This window comes from Squalius cephalus, assembly GCF_949319135.1.
Source record: "Squalius cephalus genome assembly, chromosome: 4".
NCBI lineage: Eukaryota > Metazoa > Chordata > Actinopteri > Cypriniformes > Leuciscidae > Squalius > Squalius cephalus.
Genome location: NC_137125.1, coordinates 44,193,825 through 44,219,501, shown reverse-complemented (window position 1 = coordinate 44,219,501; position 25,677 = coordinate 44,193,825). Strand labels below are relative to the sequence as shown.

Genomic DNA, 25,677 nt, shown 5'->3' with positions numbered 1-25,677 from the left:
AGCTCACCTCTTTCATTAGTCCAATGTTTTTGGTGCTGTTTTGAAGATTAATATTCAGCTAATAGGAGCAGGAGAATTGAGAATAATGCCGTTTAACAGTTTGACAAGCAATGTTTCCAAAAAAAAAAAAAAAAAAAATCAATACATCAAAACAGAAAAAAACAAATAAACAGACCAAATAGGGGTCAATAATTGTAATAAAATAGTACATTTAATGGATACAATAAAGTAGGTTACAATAAAATTTAAAATCAATAAATGTAACTTGTTTTATTAAAAGTATTATGAAATTTTCAAATTCAAGGTATTTTATTGACATGATTATTTTGCATGTGATATTGCCAAAGCATCAATACACAAAAACAGTGACAAAAAGGAGAAAATAATAATAATAATAATAATAATAATAATAATAAACAAAATGGTGCCAGTGTTGTAAATATTAATTATAAAAATCATAATTTTAATAACATTAAAAATGTAAAAATTTGCATAAAACGATCAACTCAGAAAACTTCTTGACTTTTGAACTTTCCTGATGCTTTAATTTGGCAGGCTTTGAGTTATTTAACCGATTGACCTTCATAAACCCACCAAATTCTTCTGTCATCCACAGGTAGCCGAGGTCTTTGAAGTAAGAAAAGCTTTGCCTTCAGAGGACGCTCTGGGTAACATGAGAAACATCATTAATGCAGTGTCTCTTTAAAAATATTGTTTAGGACCCCCGTGTGTTATTGCAGCAAAAGTGTGTGTATGTTGTAGTTGGACCCGAGTGTCAAGGCTGAATGATTTGAATAATTCATGACTATGGAAATTAGTCTGTCTGAAGGAAAAGAGTGCGGTCTTTGCCCCAAGGCCTGTAGGGACAGAGATGCTTTGCTTTTTTCCCCATTTATTATTTCTCTCTCTCTCTCTCTCACACACACTCACTCTCTCTCTCAACCCTCCTAAATGCCTTTTTCTCAAATATTATAGAGTGTAAAATGCAGCGAAAATGTGAAGATGATCAAAACACAAGAAATATAACAGGAGCAGCGAAGGAACGAGACAGAAAATCAGAGAAAAAATGAGAATAATGATAGCTGTCAGGTAGAATGAGATGGCATTGTGCCCGAGCGTGGAACACACAAAGCTGGCTGTCATCTACAACCATTGTTCTATTTTCTCTCAAACAGCCCCGTTGCTCAGAATGTCACACCTCTTTCAGAAAATGATAAGAAATAGATGACTGAATCATCTGACAAATCAAAAACAAGACAGTAGCAGACAGAACAGGTCATTTTTTACTTCACTGGTCATGTTTTGAGTGGCTCTATGACAGATATTGATTGGCTCACATGTAGTTTAATCAGATTCCAGTGAAAATTCAAGTCATTTTAAGATATTTTGACTCTTGTATTGACTCTTAATAAGTTGAGTTTGACATCTAGACAGTGAGAGAGAGAAATAAATATCATGGGAAAGAATGAAATGGTTTCGAATACCGTCTTTAATAATACCTTGAAAACCCCTGATCATACTCTTGTGGCGCCCTCTACTGTTTAATTTTGTTATATCAGCTCAAATAGTCAATAAAAATCTCAAGGGGACTTTTGAGCTGTACAACCCCCTCCATGAGAGACTGCCACACCCGAAAGTGCCATTTAACGACAATAACACTCTCACCGTGTTCGTGAAACAAAAAACAGACGTTACTTGCATTCGCCCGTGTGTTGCTGAACTTGGCACATCCTGAACGGCGGCAAAGACAGATGAGCAGAAACAGTTACGCTGTCAGTTGGCAGAGAAAGACAATATGCTGTGAGACAGCAAACAGAAGGAGTCGTGTAGAGGGAGGGGGAGATAAACATGAACAAAAGTGAGCGAGAGCGAGAAAGGAGTTATTTTTAGACCGTACAATGATTAGATTTGCTTTCCTGTTGCAACGAGCCAAGTTGCTCAGGCGGCTGTCAATATGAGTTATTGCATAGGCCTACCTCGCTCTAATCAAAAATGTGTGTGCTTTTGTATGAGTGACATTGTCGAGTGTGTGTGTAAATGAGTGAGTGGTCCATGCATGTATGATATGCGTGTTTGTGTGTCTGTGTTTAGGCCTAAATTGCATGAACTCCATTTATAGCGTCTGGAGATGTTGGTTTAGCTTGGTGAATCCGGTATTCCCTACAGTGCCAGTTTGGTGCAGTGCCACTAATGAGCCATCTGGTGCTCTCACCATCAATCCCACAAGTCCTGGGACCATCACCCAGAATTCTGCACCCCTGTGTTCAGCCAAATGACGAAGCCTCTGAAGGGAACAAGATCAATGGAAAATGTTTTGTGCAAATTTGCATATAAAAATATATAAATAAAATATATTTTTGAAATATTTATCATATTTAACTCTGATTTGATCATATTAATAGATGTATAATATGTATAATATATTATGTATAATATAAAATACTACGGATTTATTAAGAACTTGCTTCTCAAGTGTTTAAAGTTTGTTCACTTCAGAATACAAAAAAAAGTCCTTTTTAAAAATTATTGTAGCGTATCATAGTTTAGTTAGCATATAGATTTGATAAAAATAATACAAGTGTTTATTTAAAATATGAGCACACACGTATAGGCTTAACACACACACACACACTATACTGTAAATAAATATACGTATGTATGTATATATTATATATTAACTAAAACTAAAACAAACTGTACAATTTTGGACAAATTTTGCTTTTACAGGCATATATTTATTTTACTAAAAATAAAGATAACACAATGGATAATTTTTTTTTTACAAAAAATAAAGATAACTCAATCGATAATTCTTTCAGTTGGCAACTTGAGCCGTGAAATACCCAGTTCTCATCATCAACCTGATTACGAGTGCTCAGAGATGTGAGAACGCTAATGAAGCCACTAATGAAGACTGAGAGCAGCTCTTTGAAGGAAGACACTGTGCCAGAGTGTCCAGTGTTGTTGATCAGATTCCCAGATTATTCCCAGTGCAAACAATACAAACCATCAAAAGACAATTATTTAAATAATTCCTTTGCAGCTCTTTCAGGAGCCAGATCCATTCTTGGCTTTCAAAAATTATGCTTTGATTGATTAATTGCCTGGAGTGTTGCACACACACACACACACACACACACACACACACACACACACACACACACACACACACACACACACACACACACACACACACACACAACAACAACAACAACAACAACAACAACATATAATAGGGATCTCTTTGTTTGTATAATGATTCAAACTTGATTCTATAATCTATTGCATCAGTATGTGATTACATCAGATTCATTCATTTCTGTGGTTTATGGCTGGTTGGTTTCAAATAATAGGCTTCACAGAGCAGAACAATTCAATAGGAAGTTCTGAAATTGTAATTGGGGCAATGCTCTTCCAGATAACCTTCAGAAGTTGAAAATAAATATATATATATTAAAAAAAATCATAATGGGGTTGTGCTGCTGTCCCCAGGATAACAAATCACTTTGGCAGTGGAACACTGAATAACCAGCTAACAAGAACATTGTTTTTTGTGAGGAAATGATTGCACTTTTTGAAACTCACTTTTTTCGTCTCACTGCTAATTAACAGCAACCTTGGTGTATCCATCACTCTAGAAGCCCTTGAGTCCATGAACACAGCTGAGTAAGCAGAGAAGGGTTTGGAATTACTGTTGTTATTGTTCACTAAAACTACAAACAAAATCATTTAAAGTCATTCAATCACTTTAAATGATTTAAAATTGAAATTAAGCTTAAATAAAATAAAATTATTAGATGAAAAACATAAAGTTAAACTTGTTCCTTCACAACTAACTGAAATAAGCTTAAGTTGAGGTACTAAAATTACTAAATCTACAACTTAAAATATACTGATAGGGGGGGGGGGGGGGTTGCATAGATTTTAATAATTATAATTACTTATAACTACTTATACTTATGTAACTATAGTTTGTATTATATTTATATATTTTTACTTGATTATTGCCTTAAATGTGTTGTTTGCAACAAAGTGTACTTTGAGTGTCAAACCACTAGGTGACAGTATATTGTCATTTTAAATTTGTCATGAATGCCTAGGAAATAGAGATCTAGTCTATCATCATTAATGTTATTCTGTAAGAAATCTTAAAAACAATGAGATAGTTCCAAAATCCAATGAATTACATGAAGCACTTGAGCTGCCTACAATTAGGGTAACTTGGGTTAGCATAGGTGCACCTGAGTGGTCCAGCATCTGGCATCTATACAAACAAACAAACAAATTGTTCTTTTCGAAACTTCTATTTCTATAGACTATCCATTCTCTTTTCCACAGTTCTGTCTCAGAAGACCAAAAACACACACACACACACACACACACAATAAAGGAAAGTAGGTCTATGTTAGCAAGTGCAAGTTATTTAATCATAGTTTAAACTAACATTGCAGTCTGGGTCTGTTTATTGTATAGGGCTGTTTATGTGACGGTTATACCGTGACAGTTTACACATAGAGCGAGGGAGAGAGACTGTTTATTTAATGGAGGTATGTGTGCAGTTTCATGTTCCCATGCACTCTTTCACTTGTCATTTTCTCAGCTTCCCCCTTCATCTGTCTCTCTGCATTTATGTTGATTATTGAGTTGATAAATACGCATGATGCTTGGGACGTGTAAAAGACTTCCTGTCCTTTTCTAACCACTTCAAGGAACCCAGCACACTGAGCCAAGTGACAACACTGAGTCATCTCAAGCGTTACATTAGAGCTGAAATAAACCCTCACTCTCTTTCTTTGATTTCACAAGCAACTCAAGGAAAGACATCATCATTTTCCATTTATTTAGTTAAGACATAAAAGATAAGCTTCATTTCCTGTGGATGTCCCTCTCATAAAGGTCTCCCAATGTCCCAGTCCCAGAATTAATGTCAGCACCGAGGTTATAATTTTCTCCATGTGCTGTAAGTTTCCCCCAGAAACTAATTTTTTAAATGTCAAGCCTGTTGGAAAATCCATCTTATGCTGGCTGTTTTAGAGCATAGAAGCTGGTTTCTAGCTGGTTGAAACTCGTCATTAGCTAGATCAAGCTAGTTATTATTAGTTGGTTAAAGCTTTATTAGCTAGTCCACGCTGGTAATTAGCTGGTCCAAGCTGGTCATTAGTGGGTCCAAGCTGGTCAATTGATGCATGGTCCAAGATGGTCAACTAGCATTCAAATACATTTAAATACAGTACACTTGTAATAATAGAAGACATACTACTACACTTACAACACAAACATCACAAATTGAACACTGCGATAGGCTACATACTTTTTTAGATAGGCTAATTATAGTGAAATAATCACAGATTCAAGGGGAAAAAATAATGGATAATGGGGCTCTGAGTGTTACCATTATCCATAAAGAAGTTAAGCAGGGCTGTATGATAATAGGTGTGTGTGTGTTTTAATAACAATTATTATTTTATTATAAATAGATATTAAATTAAATATTGCTTTTTATATTATATTATTAGACACGATATCAGACCTACTTGGGCCAATTCATTATCTGTATCGGTTCCCCTAAGAGTCTTTACTCAAAACCTTGGCAAAATCCTTTATGCTGACGCCGTAATGGTGTCAGTGCCATTCCTCATTCGGTCTGTAAGCATTATACCATATGTAGTGGTAAAAACAAGTTTCATATTTTTAATCCTTGTTTCTTGTCCACTGTGGGAGATGTTGATGCTATGATTCTGACGCGCGTGCAAAGTACCATACATAGATCCAGAGAGGTGTGTTGATGTTCCAAACAAATAACTGAAGTTTATTAAATCAAAAATAAAGATGCATTGTAACATAAAACAAAGCAAACAACTTTTAGGCCTCTAGCAGGTTTGTTGCACCATGCCACCCTAGCTCCATGTGCACGGTCAAAAGACTGTATGCTCTTGCACCAGCGCCCCCCTCCTGTCAGGGGTGGCCTATCCTTTTTAAACATCCTTTCCCTCTCACCTATAGAGAGCTCACACTCAGAGAAATAAACACAATTAACAATATAACAACATACTAATATTTAAATGAACAAATTCATAAAAATGAAATAAGGTGGTAAGTATGGCTCCTACACCCAGCCCCTAATTGAGCATTTAAGCATCAATTACAATACATTAAATGTAAATGGAGCCAAACTAGTCTATACAAGAAAAATGAATACACATCATTATTCAGTCGTCACTTCTATGGTTCAGATCTAATTTTCTGCATCTTCCAATAGCAGGCAAAGTTTGGTAATAGGTCTTTCCAAGAAACCAGTCATTGTCTTAAGTTTAATAGTTCTTATGAGTCCTTTGGAATCAGGTAGATGTTCTGTTACTCTTCCAAGAGGCCACGATCCATGAGGTGCTGAGCTGTCCACGACTAGCAGAATATCTCCTTTCTGCAGTCCTCTTTTTGCAGTAAACATCTCTGTCGTTCCTGCAGTAATGGTAAGTATTCTTGGGTTTGCTAAATATTGTACTAGCCTCCACCGACATCTGTTGTATACATCTGAACTTTCACAAAACAATCTCGGTGGAAATGTAGGGCTAGACTTTAACAGAAGAATGTAAATGTAACAGAAAAGACTTACTTTGAAAATGGAATATGTTTGAGAAAAGGAGGATTATCCTTAAACTTGAACGGAGTGGATGGACTGTTTGAAGTTTAAGGACAATCCTCCTTTTCTCAAACATATTCCATTTTCAAAGCAAGTCTTTTGACATTTTGTAGTGGTAAAAACAAAGTTTCCTATTTTTAATCCTTGTTTCTTGTCCACTGTGGGAGATGTTGATGCTATGATTCTGACGGGTGCAAATCCCACACCCGAAGAAATAAACACATTTAACAATATAACAACATACTGAGTAGAGGCCAGAAGAGAAGAGTCGAAAAACATGCGAGTCACTGTGGATTTGTCTCTAATAAAGCCTGAGAAAGGCTCCACCTCTCCAGGTTTGCTTGACCAATGAGAAGGGTGGAATTTCCAAGCGGGAAGATTCCTCTGTGGTTGATTTATGAATCTTTGTTCTAAGCGTGCTCATTTGCATGTGCAGCTGGATTGGTTTCTGATGACAAAACTAAGAAATATTATTGTAATACTAATGTGTTGTGCAGCTATCTGCATATCATGTACACAATCATTTCGATCTTCAAAGTACCAATTTATAGAGACCAAACATGGTATAGGTGAGGTTACATTGACCGTTGGTTCTGTAATAAAATACATAGTATCAAAGAGATAATAGTATCAAAAGATAATAGTATTAAAAGACACAAGACAGTAAATGATTCACAAAATGTTCTGGGATGCATGTTAATTTCATGTTAATCAGTTCATCGATAAATGAATGCAGGAGAGTCTGTTCTAATATCTGTAGGTCTTGTGGAAGAGGCCCTGTTCACATTGCTAAGAGTCATAAAACCAACTTATCTGATCGTGGTCTTGGTAACTAAGTCCTTCTTGCCCTGTTTGGGGGGATGGGGCCACAGATCCCAGAGTGAGTTTTAAATATCATTTGTTAAACTATAACAAATACTTATGTCTGACTTGTCTCAGTCGTTACATACTGATATTTAAATTAAGAAATGTATAAAAATTAAATAAGGTGGTAAGTATGGCTCCTTATCTCATTATGAGAAAATGTTTCCCATAGAATAATTATTACACTACTAGCCAAAGAAAGGAAAACGACGTATGAACGAGACAGGCGGAGATAGATACAAAGTGCTGATTAACAAATGTCTAGGAAAAAGTCATTGTTAAAGGGGCTCTAGGTAACTTTTTAACCTTAACTGAACAGCTTCGGAGTCAGTGGAATGGTTATATTACTTATTTCGGGTTGAACGGTGGTGGTTTCGCACCCCCCTGGTGCCCGAGAGCGTAAAAAACTCACTTGCAACTTTGGGACGCGGGTCGGTGTCAGGAAGTATCGCGTGATATCAGGTCTCGCGATGTAACGAATTGCTTGACGGCACTGCACACGTAATTACACGCCCCCATTCAAGCACCGGCTAGCTAAGCAAAGGGCAACGATAGATTTAGTTATGGCTGAGCCTGTAAAAAGAAGCAGAAAGCTAGGAAATCTTTGTCGGAGGACCAACGAAAGAGGAAACGGGAGACTGACCGAGCAATAAGTCAGACTCGAGTAAAGTTAAATATCGGACCGGCTTTTTCAGAATGGTGAGAACTGAGAGAAACAGAAGCCTGCAAAACGGATGCTGACCTGGCCTTATTGCTGTTGCACTTGTAAGTATCTTTGGAATAAACTGTGTTTAATATTTAAATTACAAGTAATTGTGACCTCAGGATGTTTGCTATTGTCTGTAAAGTTTTTTTATTATGATCGCTGTCTGTTACGGGCTTACTAGTAACGTTACGCTAGATACTATAACTTTGATGTTAGGCATTGTCATAGAAAACACGTTTGATTTCTGTAGTTGTGTGGCCGTTCCTCTGTCGGTTTTATTTGTGTAACTTACACTTTTATTTTATGTCACTAAGTCAACGCGTCTGATAATAGGCAATAAACATGTTGCACATATCATGATCGAGCTAGAAAAAAACGTTCTGATGTTTTCTTAGACAGGCAAAGGTAACCGTCATTCTACTAGATGAACCTTGCTAATATAACTTTAGACAAATATTAGCCTCCGATATATATATATTTTATGCTCATGCCCACTCTCCCAAAAACAAACAAACACGAAAGCAGTAGTTCGCCTCGTTCATATCGTTCGTTCCCGGTAAAAATACTAGTATGCATGACAACACAATAAAAAAAAAAAAATCGCCATCAGTTGGAAAGAAAATATTGCTTTACTTGCCTCGGTAGACATAACTGGTTTTGAAATACCCGGTTCCTCTGCTCAGCTAGGTTGACAGCTGATCAGCTGGGTTGCTCGTGGCGAGGGGGGTGGGGTGACAACAGTTCGTTTTTACGACAGAGTGTATGAAAGCATTTACTACCAGACACTAGGGGGAGCTTCGTAGAGAAAAAACACTCAAGAGTTGCCTGGTGTCCCTTTAACTGTATGTTATATTAGATACAGAGGGGAATCAGATAATACATTTGAAAATAAAGATATGTTGCACTTCCCAGGCCACAACCTGCGCTGGATCCTCACCTTCACACTGCTGTTTGTGCACATGTGCGAGATCACAGAGGGAATCGTCTGCAATACATGGGTTTCAGTTTATGAAAGTTTTACGACCTACCGCTATGCATTGCTCACTCCGCAGAAGTAGCAGTGCTTCGCCTTCTGAGAATATAGTTCCCAGCATGTATACGGTTAGAAGATGGCTGTGTCTCATGTGACCTTGTTATTTGTACACACTGTGACTATACAAATCACAACATGTAAATAGGAAAATGTTGGCGTTATTTTGTCACTTATTGGGAGCAGTATGCTAGCTGGAGCCGTTTACCTCCAGTCTTTGTGCTAAGCTAGGCTAGCGGTGGGTGCGTCAGACAGAGTTACGGCACGCACAGAGATGAAAAGGGTGTGTATGGACTTATCTAACTCTGGGGGATACCGTGAATAAGCTAAAGTCCCAAAAAGTCGGCGTGTTCCTTTAACATTGCATAGGTTTTCAGTAAGTTTTAGGTGAGGAGGAGAAGGGGGGAGCAGGGGGAGATTTTAGAAGTGAGGTGTGACTGCACTCTGTGGTGTGTCTCGGATGTTGCTGTTACATATGCAAGAGAGAGTTCAAATGTTAATTCTCATGAGAGCCTTTAGGTTTCTCGAGTGGTAGCCCAGACTTGCTGACACCCGCCTTACGTTCTGATACAGAATGCCTCCTGAATTCTGACTGAGGACTGAATGGTTGAGGACTGAATGGTTACACATGTTTGTTTTGGACTCCACAACCAGGCATTCTCTCCATCTCCCTTGCGACAATCCTTCTTCCTTGTACAACTGCAGGAGAAAAGCAGATAAACATGGGTAATGAGCCACACTGCATTTGCTTTAACTGGGCTGAACACAAGTATGTAATACTGTAGCACTTGCTCAAATTTAACAGTAATCTCCAAGACTTGGATTACGCCATATTTTAGAGGTTAACTAAACTAAAGAGATTATTTTTTTAACCATTAGGGGTCCAACATGATTTTGGGGCCCTTGAGATTTTTTGACATGCCCTGACATTTGTGCTTTTTTCAGTTGCTTAAACATATTAAATGGCAAAATTGTCATTATACTCCATTCAGCACAAACAGGGCTACAATAATATGTGAGCAACATATATGTACATGTTTGTATTTTTGAGTACATGTACATGTTTGTATTCATCCTACCTACTCATTCACATAAAACAATGCATTGATTTAAATTTTGTAAGACACTTTTTGTTTAGAAAGGCAATATGTGTAGGGGCGTAGTTTATTTAAAATATAGTAAACAATATAATCCAAATGTGAATGAAAGTCAAAAGGCACATTTTGAGTACACAGTCAAACCTGGAAACAAATCCTGTTCAAATAGGCTAAATGGGCCATTCTATAGAACTGGTTCAAAGTTAGAGTTGGAAACATCTTGAATTAGATGTTGTACGCATGCAAATTGTATAATATCCAAGGTAGTAATTTCTAGTATTTGTGCAGTTAATTCTCATACTGTATTTTCAGAAAGTTTTGGAATATTTTTTTCCTCTCCCCAAATTTGTCACTAACTAAACAACACAATAATAAATAATTTAATGAGAAGGCTTTTATTAACCTATTAAGATTTTGTTTACATCAACCTTGCAAATATATATACTTTTTGCTATTTTATTAAAAAGTTTTCACAGGTAAATCAACAACAATTACAATTTTAACATTATTTCAAGTATAATCTTTCTTTGAAATCAGCATGATAATCTTTATGCCTTTTACAAAGTTAAGGATTTATTACTTTGAACATACATTGGAACAAACACTATAATAACATCTTAGTTGATAATTCAATATACCTACTTTACGTTGACAAAACATCCCATATTATATATTTAACATATGATTAGAAATTGGCGAACAAAAGCTTCATTGGTGTGGCAGTAGTGACAGTAGTTTACAGTGAACACTTCATAATCTATCCATAACTTGTCAACAAAATCTTGTCTAAACATTCATATTACGTCTGTAATATATCTTTTTATGATATATTAATATAGGGCATATAAATGTTAATTTGCAGTTTAGTACGTTGCCTATACAAAGACATTTTATTTCAACATATTTCAGTCGATTTCACTCATCTCCGTATAGCAATATAGTTTGGGAAAAGCCAAACTAGTCGATGTGTTCATGTTCATGTAAAAATAGCATGTCTACTAATATAAGTGTGTGTAGTAAACAAAAGAGCCCATTTGTGCTATTCATTCACACAGAGACATGCATAACACGCAGGATTCATATTTAAACAGTTTTTTTGTCGTTTAAAGACACTACTGTCGTTTAATAGAACTTGCTATTCACAATCCTCAGTTGGATCCATTGCTCCATGAAATAAAACTGAAACCAGCACTTCTGAGGTAAATTTTTCCAGGATTGTTATTATTACGCTATTATTATTCCTCACAGCGTCCCAAGACGACGTAAAGTACATGAATCTGATTAAACTTGATGCGTTTTATCAAATTGATGTGGGAGTTGACAGGTTTGCATGGGTCGCCTCAGATCATTTGCATTTCAATAACGCACACTCTCCGTAAGCGTTCACATTAGCAGATAATGAGCTTCCGACTGACATATCTCTCTTTTCATACAGATTACATAAACAGAGAATATTTGTTTTCGTTTTGAATTAAATCATTTAAAAGTAGACATGTAAATGTTTATAAAGATACATTGCTCATATCTGTGTGACAAGTATTCGCTGAGTTTTGTTTAAGTTTAAAAATGTGCTCTAAAATAAAAGTTCACGTAGACAGAGAGGCAGAAAACACACCCTGTTTATTTTCAACCCCAGAGGGTTAAAACGAGATTTCTAAACAGTTTCCTGCTCTAAAACATACTTTAATAGAGATGGAAGTCACATGACCCAAAGGAACAATGAGTCTTTTATTTGGCAGTAGAAATATCAAACTCTGTTGTAGTGTGGCAGTGTTATTACTTGTCCTGTCATTTACTGGACAAGAATGCCCAAATGATGTTGTGCGTTTGGTAATAAAATGAATCTAACAGACTTACCGGCCCTCCAACACACACCAGCCACAATATGGGTCCAGTTGGGACACACATGAGTGACAGTCATTATTCTGCTCACAGGAATGCACTGGCACTTTGATGATCTACACAAAAGAGAAGCAAGAAATGTTGTTTATTTATTTAGTTTAAGATGCCTAATAGCTGATGCATCTGTAACTGAAGGTTCTGCTTCACCATTAAGAATGTTAAGCTGTGGTCACAATGGAAGTCCACTGTCCCTTTCAAACCAAGCAGTTTTCTGTTGGTCAATGGGGCAAATTTTGTCCTCAAGAGAAACTCTCGATAGGTCGGATTCCAACTGAAACTATTGGGGTTTGCCCACAAAAAATTTGCAAGAGCAATGGTTAATATGACTGCACCTTCAGGACCCAAAGGTTTTAGTCAGGAACCAAGAATTTGAGGTGTAAATTAGCACACACGTCATCTCAGAGGTATAAGAAGCATTGGTAGCAAAACAATGTACACAAAAATGCACAACAAACTGACAACTGCTTATGAAGCGAAATATGCCTGTTAACTTGAATGATACACCTCAGCTTCCTGCTTCTAATTTACTAATATATGGCCTGTCTTGTTAATTTGTAAAATGATTGACGGGAAGAGAGCGCCTTGCAGTTTTCTGATTGGCTAAAAGAATATGAATACAGCCTGCTGTCACTTTTTTGTTTAGCAGTTAACATACTCTAGGGATGTCGCCAAGATGTGTGATATCATGTGACATTTGTATATATTTTCTGTCATTCCATTCAAAAATCCTTTCTTTAAACTTGGCAAACCAACCTTATTCAAACAGATTTTAACTAGTGGATGATCTCTGTTGACTCAGTGTAATCTGTTTTCTTAACGTTATAAGTGTTGTGAATGTGTACATACCTTTCTGCCAGTGGTGATGTACAAGTGATCCAAAGTTGAATCAAAAAAGAGGTTTTTGTTCACCCCACCATCTGCCCGTTCCCCTTGAATTCTGTGATAAAAGTCATTGTGGCTGGAGTCAAGATGCACCTGCAAGCGAAAAGTTAATGAACTCATTTATTCATTTTGAAAATGCTTTTATCCAAAGCGACTTACAAGTAAACACTATATTATGGGGTAGTACAGCTAGAGCAAGTCCTGGGGTTAAGTGCATTGCTCTCAAGTGGTTGTAGCTCGTAAATCATCCATCCTTGGGTTTGAACCAACAAAAAAAATTTTTACCAGCCCATATTATTGCACAAAGCCAGACCACCACAGCAGTCAAACCTGAAATTTACTTGAATAAATTCAAGCCATTTCATTCTTAACCAACGTACAGTTGGAAACCGGAAAAAAACTTGATCATCCGAAAACGCATCTCCAACCAGTGGTGTAAATTTGATTTAAAAAGTGGGTGGGACAGGTGTGTGTGTGTGTGTGTGGGGGGGGGGGGGTGCTATAAAATGCTAAGATGTACAATATATGTGTACAATAAACATTTAGGAAAAAATAATATTATGATGTCCAGAAATCAATTACAATAGTACGTTGGATTTGTCATGTATGAGATCTACTAATATATATTGTTAGAGCCGAGAATTTTCACGTGAAGAAATCGTAATAAATCTATAGATCTGTGAATGTAGCTTGAGTACTTTCATGGTCAAGTGGTAGAACTTTTGCCCAGAGGTTCTGTGTTCTAATCCACACTCGTAGTTTTTTTTCTCATCAAAACCGAGCCTATGCACGAGCCACAAGAGAACACTGTATCCATGCCACTAATAGCAGAGGCAACGAGCACTCAGCAGCTTGATTTAAAAAAACAACACATTTCAGCGCTAGAACGCCTCTTATTTGACAAAGGAACTAAACTAATGCCCTGCTAGTTAGATGGAGATGTTTTTTTTATTTGTATTAAGTACATCCATGACGCGAGATGTTTCAAAAAGTGGTGGGGATAATATCAACCCTGGCAAAAACCAGGGAAAAAATCTTTTTCCGCGGCGTGTCAACGCAACGGTCGCTTTGGCCAGGTGGCATTTATAGCATAGGGGGCGGGACGGTTTACATTCTAGAGAGCATTTGATTGGACAGAAGATGTGATGAGAAGCTGAAGTCCGCGGTGATGACAAAAATCCATGACGCATTTTAATGGAAGTGAGGGACTGTAACTTTTGAATGCTTATATCTTCTAAATGCAAAGTTTTTCATTGGTTTGGAATACAACAGCTTATTCATGATAGCTAAAAAACTTAAAATTTTGATTTCAGGGGGTCTTTAAAGAGAATAGAAACCAGACCCTGGAATGGGACTCACCTTTAAGACATCTGCTCCACCAGTTCCCAAGAATGCCACTGTGTGCTCATTCTCCACCGCTACAGCTACAGCTGTCAGCATGTCATTTCGGGTGTAGATGGGTTTGACAGACAGAGCATACTCAGGTTTACTGGCTAGTGGAGACGGCAGGAACTCTGCACCACATTTAAATTCCTTCACCATATTCTTCTGTTGGGCGAAAATACACAGCACATTCAATAAGGTTGTAAACGACCACACAACACGGAAGCAGAGTTGAAGAAATACAACTCACATCTCTTTTGGTCTTGCAGATGGCCTCTGTCTTGGATATGTAGGGTGAATAAACGGTCTTTGGTTTCTCGTCCTCCAGAACTTCTCCTATGTAGCAGGATTCAATCACCTCCTCAAGCCTAGAGTTAATGCTGTTGAGTGGGTACATGCACAAGGCTGATCGACCGCCGTCCTCATCCGCACTGAACACCACAAATAGAACCTTATCGTTGAGATTCGAAGAGGTGATATTCCTAGCCAAAACTTCACCGGGTTTGGCCAGATATGCCGCTTGGACCTTGTTGTACGTGTTCTCCTGTTGTTCAACACCGACGGTGCACTTGAGCTGAAGTTCGGTGTAAGAATAATAATGATGGTCATTTTCACACAGGCGTGCTACAAACGTGATCTTCCTGCTGTCACTGGTGCCCGAAGTGCGTGAGAAGAGGAAGTAGATGTAACCGTTATCCTTGAATGCATGGCGAAAGTCGTGGAGGTAGCGCTGGACAAAAGGGCTAGCTTGCACAGTGGAAGCTTCAACCATGTTCTCGAAAACATCCATTTCCAAATGCTCCTGCAGCAACCGAGTGCTGATGAGTTTTGAGCTATCAAAGCCACCGTAGCCCTTCCCTACTAGAAATACGCTGAGGTTTTCATTAGAATTAACATCTATATAATAAGAAATGACCCCCACCACTGCAACAGACTCCTCGGTGCTGGCCACGTATGTCTTCTCACCTTTGGTGTCACTGTAGTACACCGGTTTGTCCACACTGTGAAGGTTTACCAAAGAGCAGATGCCCCTGAAAAGGCTTCCGCAAACGACTAGGGTGCCATTGGCGGAGTTAACCAGCAGGAGTTTGTTGATGTTGTTCGTTTCCTTTGCGTCAGTGCACTGTGCAGTGATCGGTGGACGGCAATGTGGGTTGTCATTCTTAGGGCCAGTTACAGCACTGCTCTCCAGCTGTAGTTTAGAGTTCAGCTGATAGATCCTATTTATGGCACCAAGGTAGATTCGTCCAGTTTGAGGGTCCTGAACGACATTGTTGATGACAGTGGTAGACAAGAACTGGTCTGGAGTATCATCACAGCAAGATGAGCCAAAACACAGCAGCAGAGACAGCACTGCCAGGGCCCTCCACGCCATCTCTTGAAGAGAGAGAAAGAAAACAAGATTTATGTCACATGAGAGGTCCGCGACCAAGTTATATGGCCTGTAAAAAAGTCATCACCAAACCATAGGGTGTCTGGATTTATTGATCTATTCAAACATACAAGCAATTCACACATACAATGACTTGAATACACCTCTCCTATTATGAGCATGTTTTTAATTTCTGAATGAAAATTTATTTTGATATATTTTGGGAGGCATAAAGTAAAAAATGTCAGGGTGATACAACTCCATGTCTAGTGCATTTGGTGGTGGCGCGGTACTGCTGCGACCCGGACTCCTGTTTCACGCCATAGCTGTTTTTGTTTTTAAAGTTGTTTCGTGTTTTTAAGAGTGATACTGTCGGTGATTTTAGACGTTTAAAAACCTCGTGGAAGTGTGTATATGTACAGTCGACACAATGACGACCTTGGAAAAACTTTTATTGGTACTTTTCATTGCGGAACTCCTCCGGCCATGCCAGACCAAAGGAAACAGTCTGGCGCTGTCATACAACAGAGCTGAGCTGCTGGCCCTTCGTGCTGCGGGAGACCATCCACCGCCCGACCTCATCGAGGATATACGGTCCTCGGACCCGAGGAGACGAATTTGGAGAAGAGGAAAGAGAGGAGGTATCCGACAGCGTCTCCGAAGAAGAGGTAACAGGCCACCGTTACCCTCCATGATCCTCAGCAATGTGAGATCTTTGAAAAGGAAAATGGACGAGTTACGGATTAACGCTTCAGCCTGCTATGAATACCGCGAGTCATCTATAATGGTGTTCACGGAGACATGGCTGCGTCCCGATGTTCCTGACTCACTGTGTGAGGTGGAGGGTTTCTCTTTCATTCGCTCCGACAGGAGTGAGACGTCGGGTAAAGACAGAGGCGGAGGTATTTGTGTTTTTATTAATGATAAATGGTGCAGGCAACATACATTGCGAAAAAGTATTTGTAATCCCGACGTCGAATTAATGTGCTTGAGCCTAAGACCCCTGTATCTGCCCAGAGAGTTTAGCAACATCATCCTCTGCAGTGTCTATGTCCCTCCAAGTGGGAACGCCGCAAATGCTGCGGCACACATTACTGACTGTGTACATCAACAGTTACTGCGCACTCCGGAGGCCGCGGTTGTTATTCTAGGGGATTTTAATCACTGCAAACTGGAACTGTCACTCCCGGGATTCTCACAGTACGTTAAATGTGGTACAAGAGAGCTAGAATCCTTGATAAGTGTTATTGTAATGTGAAAAATGCTTATGAGAGCAGGGCTAAACCCCCGTTGTCAAATTCGGACCACAATGTAGTACATCTCATTCCTACTTACAAAACTGTTTTTAAAAGCAGTAAACCATACACCAAAACTGTTAAGGTATGGACAAGTGACAGCATAGAGTCCCTTAAAGGCTGTTTTCTCTCGACAGAGTGGAGTATTTTTCATGAACTGGATGTGGATAAAGCGGCGGAGACGGTTACGGATTTTATAAAATTTTGTGTGGACAATGTTATACCTCAAAAAGAAATAATTATGTATCCTAACAATAAACCATATATAACTAAGGAGGTTAAAGACTGTATCAACCGTAAGAAACTGGCATTTAAGAACCAGGACAGAGCACAGCTGAAAATCGTGCAAGCTGAGCTAAATCATTTGCTCAGGAAAGCCAAGAGGAGGCATAAAGAACTAATCGAACAGAGTTTTAGAGAAAAGAAATCAAAAGATCTATGGGACACGATGAAGGCAATCACGAATATGACACCGGCTCAAAAACGTATCAGCACTTCAGATGATCTGCAAAGAGCTAATGAACTGAATGACTTTTATCTGAGATTTGAAACTCGGGACTTCTCTTTTGAAGGGAAGAATATTTTAGAGACAATTTCTGTCACAGAGCAGGATGTAAGGCTGGTGATAGAACCCAAGGCGGTGAGATTGCATTTTAAAAAATTATGTAGGCTACTAAGAAGGCAACGGGACCGGATGGAATATCCGCATTTTTGCTAAAGACATGTGCAGATGAGCTGACAGCTGCATGGTTTCCAATCTTTCAAAAATCAGTAGATTCGCACGCCATACCCACTCTGTGGAAGAAATCAGTAATTACACCGGTACCTAAAAAACCATGCCCAAAGGTGAATAATGATTTCAGGCCTGTGGCGCTAACTTCTATTGTTATGAAATGTTTTGAGAAGATAATGGTGTCATTTCTTAAACAAGATGTTGGTGCGTTTTTGGATCCATTTCAGTTTGCTTATAGGCCGGGGCGCGGCATAGACGATGCTATCAATAGCATTTCACATTTGGTCAGTAAACATCTCGAAGACCCCAAAGCCTATGCACGTATTTTATTTGTTGATTTTAGTTCGGCTTTTAACACTCTACAGCCTTATATGCTTATTCAGAAACTGAAACACATGAATGTTAATTCTTTTATTCTTAACTGGTATTTTTCATTTTTAACAAACCGTACTCAACAGGTTAAAGTGAATAATGCTCTTACGGAGCCCAGGCCAATCAGCACTGGTGTCCCGCAGGGCTGTGTCAGCTCGCCAGCCCTTTTTACATTATATACTAACGATTGCTTTAGACTCCATACTGATAATTACATTTTTAAATTCTCCGATGATACAGCAATCCTTGGCCTCATGCATAAAGATAAAAGTCCAGCCGCGTATCATACAGAAATTGAGGAATTTGTTCAGTGGTGCGATGATAATTATCTGGTGCTAAACGTAACTAAAACTCAGGAGATGGTGTTTGACCCAAAAGGCATAGGCGATACCAGGCCTGTAGTAATTAACAATGTACCCATTACTCAGGTTAGCTCTTACAAGTACCTGGGTGTACATATTGATAATGCACTGACCTGGAAGGACCATGTAAACACTGTCTGTTCCAGACTCCAGCAGAGGATGCATTTCTTACGGAGACTTCGATTGTATGGAGTAGAACAAAAATGTATGTTGTTGTTCTATCATGCAATATTAGAGAGTATTTTAAAGTACGGTATTACAAGCTGGTATGGTAACCTGACAGTACAATCAAAATCACAGATCGCTCGTCAAGTAAAGACAGCTATGAAGATTATGGGGGTCAAAAACTATCTGCCCCCCCAGAAAATCTATGAGCAGTCGGTTATCAGACAGGCACAAAAAATAGTTTCTGACCCGACCCACATCCTTCATCCAGAATTTCAGCTTTTACCATCTGGTAGAAGATTTAGAGTTCCAAAATGTAGGCTAAACCGTTATAAAAATTATTTTTTACCTATGTCTATTAAGCTCATTAACTCTAATATGTAGGTGTGTGTAATATGTTCTTCTTGCAATCTGTAGGCTTTTGGGGTGTGCAATATGTTGGTTGTTGAGGTGTGTGATATGTCATTTGTGCAATTTGTAGGCCATAGAGAATGTGCAATATGTCAATTGTGTATTTTTGTAGGCCAGATAGAGTGTGCAATACATAAGTTGTGTATCTTAGGGGTACTATGAGTGTGCAGTATGCCAATTGTGTATTATATAGGCCTTGTGGAATATATCAGTTGTGTATTTTATGGGCCTTAGGGAGAGTGCAATATGTTAGTTGTGTATTGTAATGGGATATATTGCAATATGTCACTTTTGTATTTTGTAGGCCATATGGAGAGTGTGCAATATATCAGTTGTGTGTTTTCGTGTGCAATATGCCAGTTTTTAATTAAGTAACAGTTTTTAAAGTTTTATAAGTGCCAATGGAAGGCGTTAATGTGTCTACTACTATACATGTACCTATTTAAATGTACATGCGAGAAACGAGAGAATGTTTGGGAGAGGATGCGCTAAGGAATGTTTATTCTTTTTGTACAGTGTCTTTTGTGTTGTCTCTGTAAAGCTATGGAATGGACAGAGTCCAAAACAAATTTCCCTTCGGGGACAATAAAGTATATCTCTCATCTCATCAACTGTCCTATCATAAAGAGTTTGGCATAATCTTTTTTTATTAGAGGAAAAAGAAGAGCAGTTTTGTTAAAAATATTATTAATATATGAAAAACTTTTCTCCACCAAACCTAAGTCATGTGGTGCATCGAGACAAAAGAAACATAGAGACAAACATGAAAAAAAGTTAACAACTTAAAAAAAATAAAATAAATAATAATAATAATATGATATATATATATATATATATATATATATATATATATATATATATATATAAGTGCCATCTGAAATTTTCTTCTAAAATGAGCATTTTTATCAAGCTTGTATGTTTATGTTCAGTTATTTCACTTTAATGACAATTAATAGGTAATTTCCATTGCCATTAAAGTGAAATTACTGATTTAGGCTCAGTCTCTATATTAATCTGAAATACTGCAATAATTTAAGAAATATTTTAAAAAATTAGAAAAAAATTATTTTCCCAAAAGAGTGTCAACTCAGAAACCCTACTTTGTCACTCATTATAGCAAGGAGGCTGTCCAGATTAAATACATCATTAAGAAAAACTGGAACATTATTGAATGTGACCCGACTTTACGGGAAATATTCACTGAATCCCCTGGGTTCAGCTTTAGGAGGGCCCCTACAATTAAAGACAAGTTAGTAAGAAGTTACCTCCCTGCACCTAAACGTGAAACTTGGCTTCGTCAACCCAAGGGAAACTTTCCTTGTGGTAATTGTAATTATTGTGAGAATATGGCTAAAACTGCTACATTTATGGATGTTTTCAGTAATAAGACTTATACTATTAACAGTTTTATAATTTGCAATACTACCCATGTTGTCTATCGATTAAAGTGTACTTGTGGCTGCTTTTACGTAGGCCTCACTAAAAGGAGACTAAGAGACAGGGTAGCTGAGCATAGGTATGCCACCCGAACTGGAAATATGAATTATCCAATGGCCAAACATTATATAGACGCAACACATGGGAGGGATTCAACCTTACGAGTGGGCATTGAGGCTATTCGCCTTGATGCCAGGGGTGGGGATATAATCAAATGCCTTAAACAGAGGGAAACATATTGGATCTATTCCTTGAGGGCCACTAGTTAGGTCTCAATGAAGATTTTGACCTTTCACCCTTTTTATAAGTTTTTGAATGCAATAGACCCAATTGCCATTTTTGTACACTATTCATGTTGTTTTAGAACCATCTTGACTATGAATTAAGAATTATGATGTGTAACTGGTTTTGTAGGAGCCTAAATGCAGTTAACTGATAAATCATTTTAATTTATGCATTAAATAGTAATGATTCATTTATGTGGAGGAAATTTAAGGGAATATTTACAGTATTTACAGGTTGATGCAGTTAATATTTACAGTAATGCAAGGAGTTAATTTTGAAATTATCTAAAACGTGGATAATTTAGAGTGCATTTATATTGGTGAGATTTTGGGAATAGAGGACTGTATCGCATTTTTACGTGGACAAAGTGTCACGCTAGGGCTTCATTCAGTGGAAACCTACAGGTTTATTGACTTTTGGTGCATGTTGTGTGGAGTACATTGGATGTTTGCAGTGGTGTCACTCCCCTGTTTTTCCACTTGGAGATGTCTCATTAGGTCTTGTTTGGTTTAACCTCTGGTATTAGACATGACCTGAACTACTGCCTCTAGTGGCAAAGAAATTGTGTTGTAAGTGCCAGAGTGGCACACCTGAAATCAATGCAGCTATAAGTATGGCTTGATTCTGTTTGTTTGTTACCAACACCCTGATGAAGACCATTGGGCCAATACGCATTGGTGTTTTAATGCTTTAGCCCTTTAAAATAATAAAGGCTTTTTAACTTTTGCATACTACTGAGTGCCTGGACCTGGATTTTTTTCCAATTCTTTTATATGATAATCTCCATTGACAGACAATGATTTATCAGTAATGTTTTACAGGGGCACAGCAGTATTTCACAAGGGCCATACTTGGTGTGAACGTACAACTTCTTGTGGTCTCTAGTTAAAAGTGTCTTTGATATTCTTTTCCCTGAATATGGCCAACAACCCACATTTTTTGAAGTATAACTTATGTCTGTAGTACAAAAAGTTTAATACTGAAGGTTTTAGGTGTGTTGAAGTCCATAACCCTAAGTTGGAACAATACAAATGGAGATGCTTGCTAAATACAACCTGTGTGTACAATTGATGGCAAGAAAAATATTGATTATAAATAAGCTTGTATTTCATTAACACTGACTTACTAAATACTGATAAAAATGTTACAGAATAGAATAATTAAAAATACAATATTGTAGGCTACCTAATATTTGTGTGCACCATGCACTTTTATACTGTGGTGAGATCTGGTATTTATCTCATCTCCTGAAGAACCCCTAGTATCGAAGTAGCTCTGAAGTCTTTTGCTGTCAGGTCAGAATAGGATTAAATCCTCACTAGCTTGTTTAGCCTATACCAGTAAATCTAAGTGTGTCCCTACACCTTCGTGAAACAATAACAATCATTGACAACTAGGCCTATTGATCAAATTCATGCTTACCCTCCAGCAGAATCTTTCCTGGATCCTTCGTTGTCCTTGGTCTTGCAAAATATACTATAATGCTCTTTCTATTACTTATAGAACTGTCTTTGTAAGCTGAAGTAAAACTGAACAGTGTTTGTCTTTATAAAATAAAAATGTATTTGAACAAAAAATAAAAATATTGGTTACACAATGATTAATATTTGTAGCAAATCATCAAAAGGTTACAGGTTATAATACTTCAGCTTATCCAATCTCAACAGGGCAGTCCTGTATGAGTGGAAAATTACATAGGCTATTTACCTTGTAAGCAGTTCAAGCAATAGATGTAAAAAATAACTTGTCGTCATCCGAGTTATTCAAGTTAAGATAATACAATTTCAGTTAATAAACTGAACTGGAAGACAGCTAATTTCTCCCCAGGTATGCACACGACATCAAAATCAAAAATGCAACAACTAACAGTCAAAAAGCAGTAATATTAATATGGAAATGGGTTACATTGTTCCTATGCAATTTCTTGTGTTTTTTCAAGAGGAACTAAATCATGTGACATCAACCTTCTATTGCCTCAGTCAAGGAGGCTTCTGGTGTTTTCATTGTTCCCCATATATGGGCATTCTTACGTCCTTTCCGTCTTCTGCGCTTCGGGCCTCTGTGTAAGTGTGTGCGTGTATGTATCTGGAAGTGTATTTGTAGGTTCATAATATCTTTCAAAATTCAAATTATTCCCAACAATACTTCAAATATCATGTCTTATCTTATATCTTAACATAGCTTAGTGTTAAGAGATAATGTTTGCATCTCATATCACTCATTTCTTTTTTAAACTGTTTAGTCACAGAAGCCCTTAAGGCACGTATTAGTTATTTCCTATAAGAAGCCACCATAATTATTTCCTTACCATATAAGGAGTCGTTTATCTTTATCTACTACACTCTTCCTGTTAAGGTTTTTGGTTAGTACTAGACTTGCTATATAAACCCTAGTACGAGCTTAAAGGTGCTCTAAGTGATGTTGGGTGACGTCACTTCTTGTTGATGTTTAAAGTATTCGCTTGAGCATGTGTATAGACCTTATGTAGCCCCGTCCCTTTTCAGCGCTGCGCTCGTTGTCTTTTGACTTCCGGTTTTATTTTCACAGCGATCTTGCGTATTTATGAATGAAAGGCTCGTTTTAAAATCTTCCCGGTCTACTGACATTTGTTAAGACATCTGGTTTAAACATTACAATCCTCATGATAACTTTCGTTAACTTTATATAAAGTAAATCCACTTCAAAAGCTAATTACTCCTGGACAGCAATGCCATAGAAATATACAGAGCGACTGCAAAAACGGAAGTTCAAAGACAATATTCTAAAGATGGCGGCGCCCTCGTTTCTCTGGCGCATAAGGTCTATATATATATGGAGTGTGTGGGCCAGTACTTCCGGTGAAAACCTCCGGTGGTCTGACAGCGAGAGCGAGAGACAACAGCGACCGAGTTCCATTGCCAGAGAGATAATTGTTCACAATGAGTGTTTTTAGGATTCAAGAGAGGCGACTTGCCTTTCAGAGGGTTACAGCCTCAGCACTTCATTGTTGTGTGCCATTTCAAACAAAATGGAGGCTAACTAGACCCTCCCTCCTCCTCATCTGCGCACTAACCCCCCAAACCTCACCCCAAATCCTTCTTGTCCATTATTGGCTGGAACAGTTTATGTTTCGTGGTGCTGGTTAGCCCAGTTTGTTTTTCTTTCCGTTTGTGGAGCCTGTGGTGTCTGCAGAGACCGCGTTTTTTACAGTGTGTTCAGGGGACAGGCAGCTAGCGGATAGTGAGTAGATGTTTGCTGTATGTGACAAAAAAATGTTTTGGCCTAAAAAAACGGGGGACACTTAGAGCACCTTTAATAAACCTGACTTTGAGTGAACTAGCCTACATTTCTGTGTCTGTCTGTGCTGGCGCATCACTTACAACTCATGAAACATGAACTGTGTTTCACAGCCTCCTGCATTATATCCAGATTTAAATGATCCTCAGATATGTGCACCTAGCATTTCAAATGTGCAGAATGCAATGATGTGGGTTCATACAGTAGCCTAGCCCAGAGCCGGTAACCAAATTGGTTTGAAACCTACAAAACTGTCAGACATTGAAACAATATGTAAGAGTTTACAGAGATTTTATCACAACAGCTTGTATAATATGAGAGCTGGGTGTAATTGGGAGAATAAACAAGCCAGGAGAAAATGAAATGAAGGTAAGTGAAACTCTTCAGATGATGAGGACAGAAACAGAGATAGCTGTGCTTTCTTCGGGCTGTGACAAATGGTTCACGGCCAATCAAACACAACATGTAGAACTAAATATCCCATCATTAAACCTTGTTTCACATTACTAAGGAGCATCTTAGGTGGGAGTGGGCCAGATGCACTATTAAGAAAACATAAGTCAAGCATCAGCACAGTGTTACAGGAACAAACATCCGGCTACAAAAGCCAACATGAGTAAGGGAGAGCAGTTTGTGTTTTTTTCACCAACCCCAGCGCGTGCTTTATCGCAAAAAAAAAAAAAAAATAAATAAATAATTGTCAATAATGAGACTTGATGTTTGGGTTGTTATAAAGTTTCAAAAGCGGTAACTGTGAATCCACTTAAATCACATAACGTTACATCTTCTGATTTAGCCTAATTAACAAAATGTTCCCAAACGTAATAACACCTAACGCGCGAGACTCGAGGAAATAAAGCGAACAGACGTTGTTTTTAAAGTTTACAAACACGCACGACTGAAAAATGTAAACCAGTTGAAACAAACAGAAAGTTCAACACTCACCTTTCTGGAGAAACAACTCGCGAACGCAGATCAAGATTTCTGTTCGTAAACTGCCAGAGACCGATCGCGAGTAAAGATTAAATTATTCGTCTCCCAAATAGATCACTGAAGCTAGTAGAATAAAACAGTATTACAAAAAGTGGACCAAAAAATCGATAGAGCAAAAGTCCCCACAGCTGATGGATGAGGACACACAGGACTCTGACCCTGCCCGACTGACTAGAGGGAGCACTCGCGCGCTCTCTCACCCACCCGCACCCGCACCCGCACCCGCACCCGCACCCGCAAGCGTTCTCTCTCTATAGGTATCTATTTACCTCTTTATCAATTTAAATTCAATTTCAAGTTTTCAATGGCACGATTTTGCATGTAATATTGCCAACGTTTCAGTACAATGACATAATAAAATAAGATAAATTCAGATATATTTTAGGCCTACACAATAATTAAATATAACAGATAACTGATATTAATTTCAACTTTAGTCTATGGCATGCAATGTTGCTAAAGGATCAATTTA

The 25,677-nt window shown here is 38.0% G+C and overlaps 1 protein-coding gene across 4 annotated transcripts; it reads right to left on the bottom strand.

Moving 5' to 3' along the window:
• Nucleotides 1-428: 428 nt before the first annotated feature.
• On the bottom strand, nucleotides 429-25,374 carry LOC307156668 (plexin-B2-like). Of its 4 annotated transcripts, none has more exons than XM_079868143.1 (7): nucleotides 25,158-25,356; nucleotides 14,755-15,881; nucleotides 14,481-14,669; nucleotides 13,086-13,214; nucleotides 12,195-12,295; nucleotides 9,797-9,939; nucleotides 429-2,284 (listed from the first exon to the last, which is right to left on the bottom strand). In XM_079868143.1, the coding sequence occupies exons 2-6, from the start codon at nucleotides 15,877-15,879 to the stop codon at nucleotides 9,798-9,800; spliced, it is 1,686 nt and encodes a 561-aa protein (XP_079724269.1). In that variant the 5' UTR covers nucleotides 15,880-15,881; nucleotides 25,158-25,356; the 3' UTR covers nucleotides 429-2,284; nucleotide 9,797. The 4 variants fall into 4 exon arrangements, with proteins under 4 accessions (XP_079724269.1, XP_079724268.1, XP_079724267.1 ...); XM_079868142.1 differs by lacking the exon at nucleotides 429-2,284 and adding an exon at nucleotides 5,785-6,459 and having other exon boundaries at nucleotides 25,158-25,374; XM_079868141.1 differs by lacking the exon at nucleotides 429-2,284 and adding an exon at nucleotides 5,785-6,459 and having other exon boundaries at nucleotides 9,802-9,939.
• Between the last annotated feature and the right edge of the window lie 303 nt (nucleotides 25,375-25,677).

Bases quoted from the DNA above. Each gene is read 5' to 3' on its own strand.
- LOC307156668 (XM_079868141.1), bottom strand. From the start codon at position 15,879: ATGGCGTGGAGGGCCCTGGCAGTGCTGTCTCTGCTGCTGTGTTTTGGC. The intron at 12,296-13,085 runs GTATGTACACAT...TCTTTTGTGTAG, and splicing joins ACATCACCACTGGCAGAAAG to ATCATCAAAGTGCCAGTGCA. The intron at 6,460-9,801 runs GTAAGGCGGGTG...CCATTACTGCAG, and splicing joins GAGGCATTCTGTATCAGAAC to GAACGACAGAGATGTTTACT.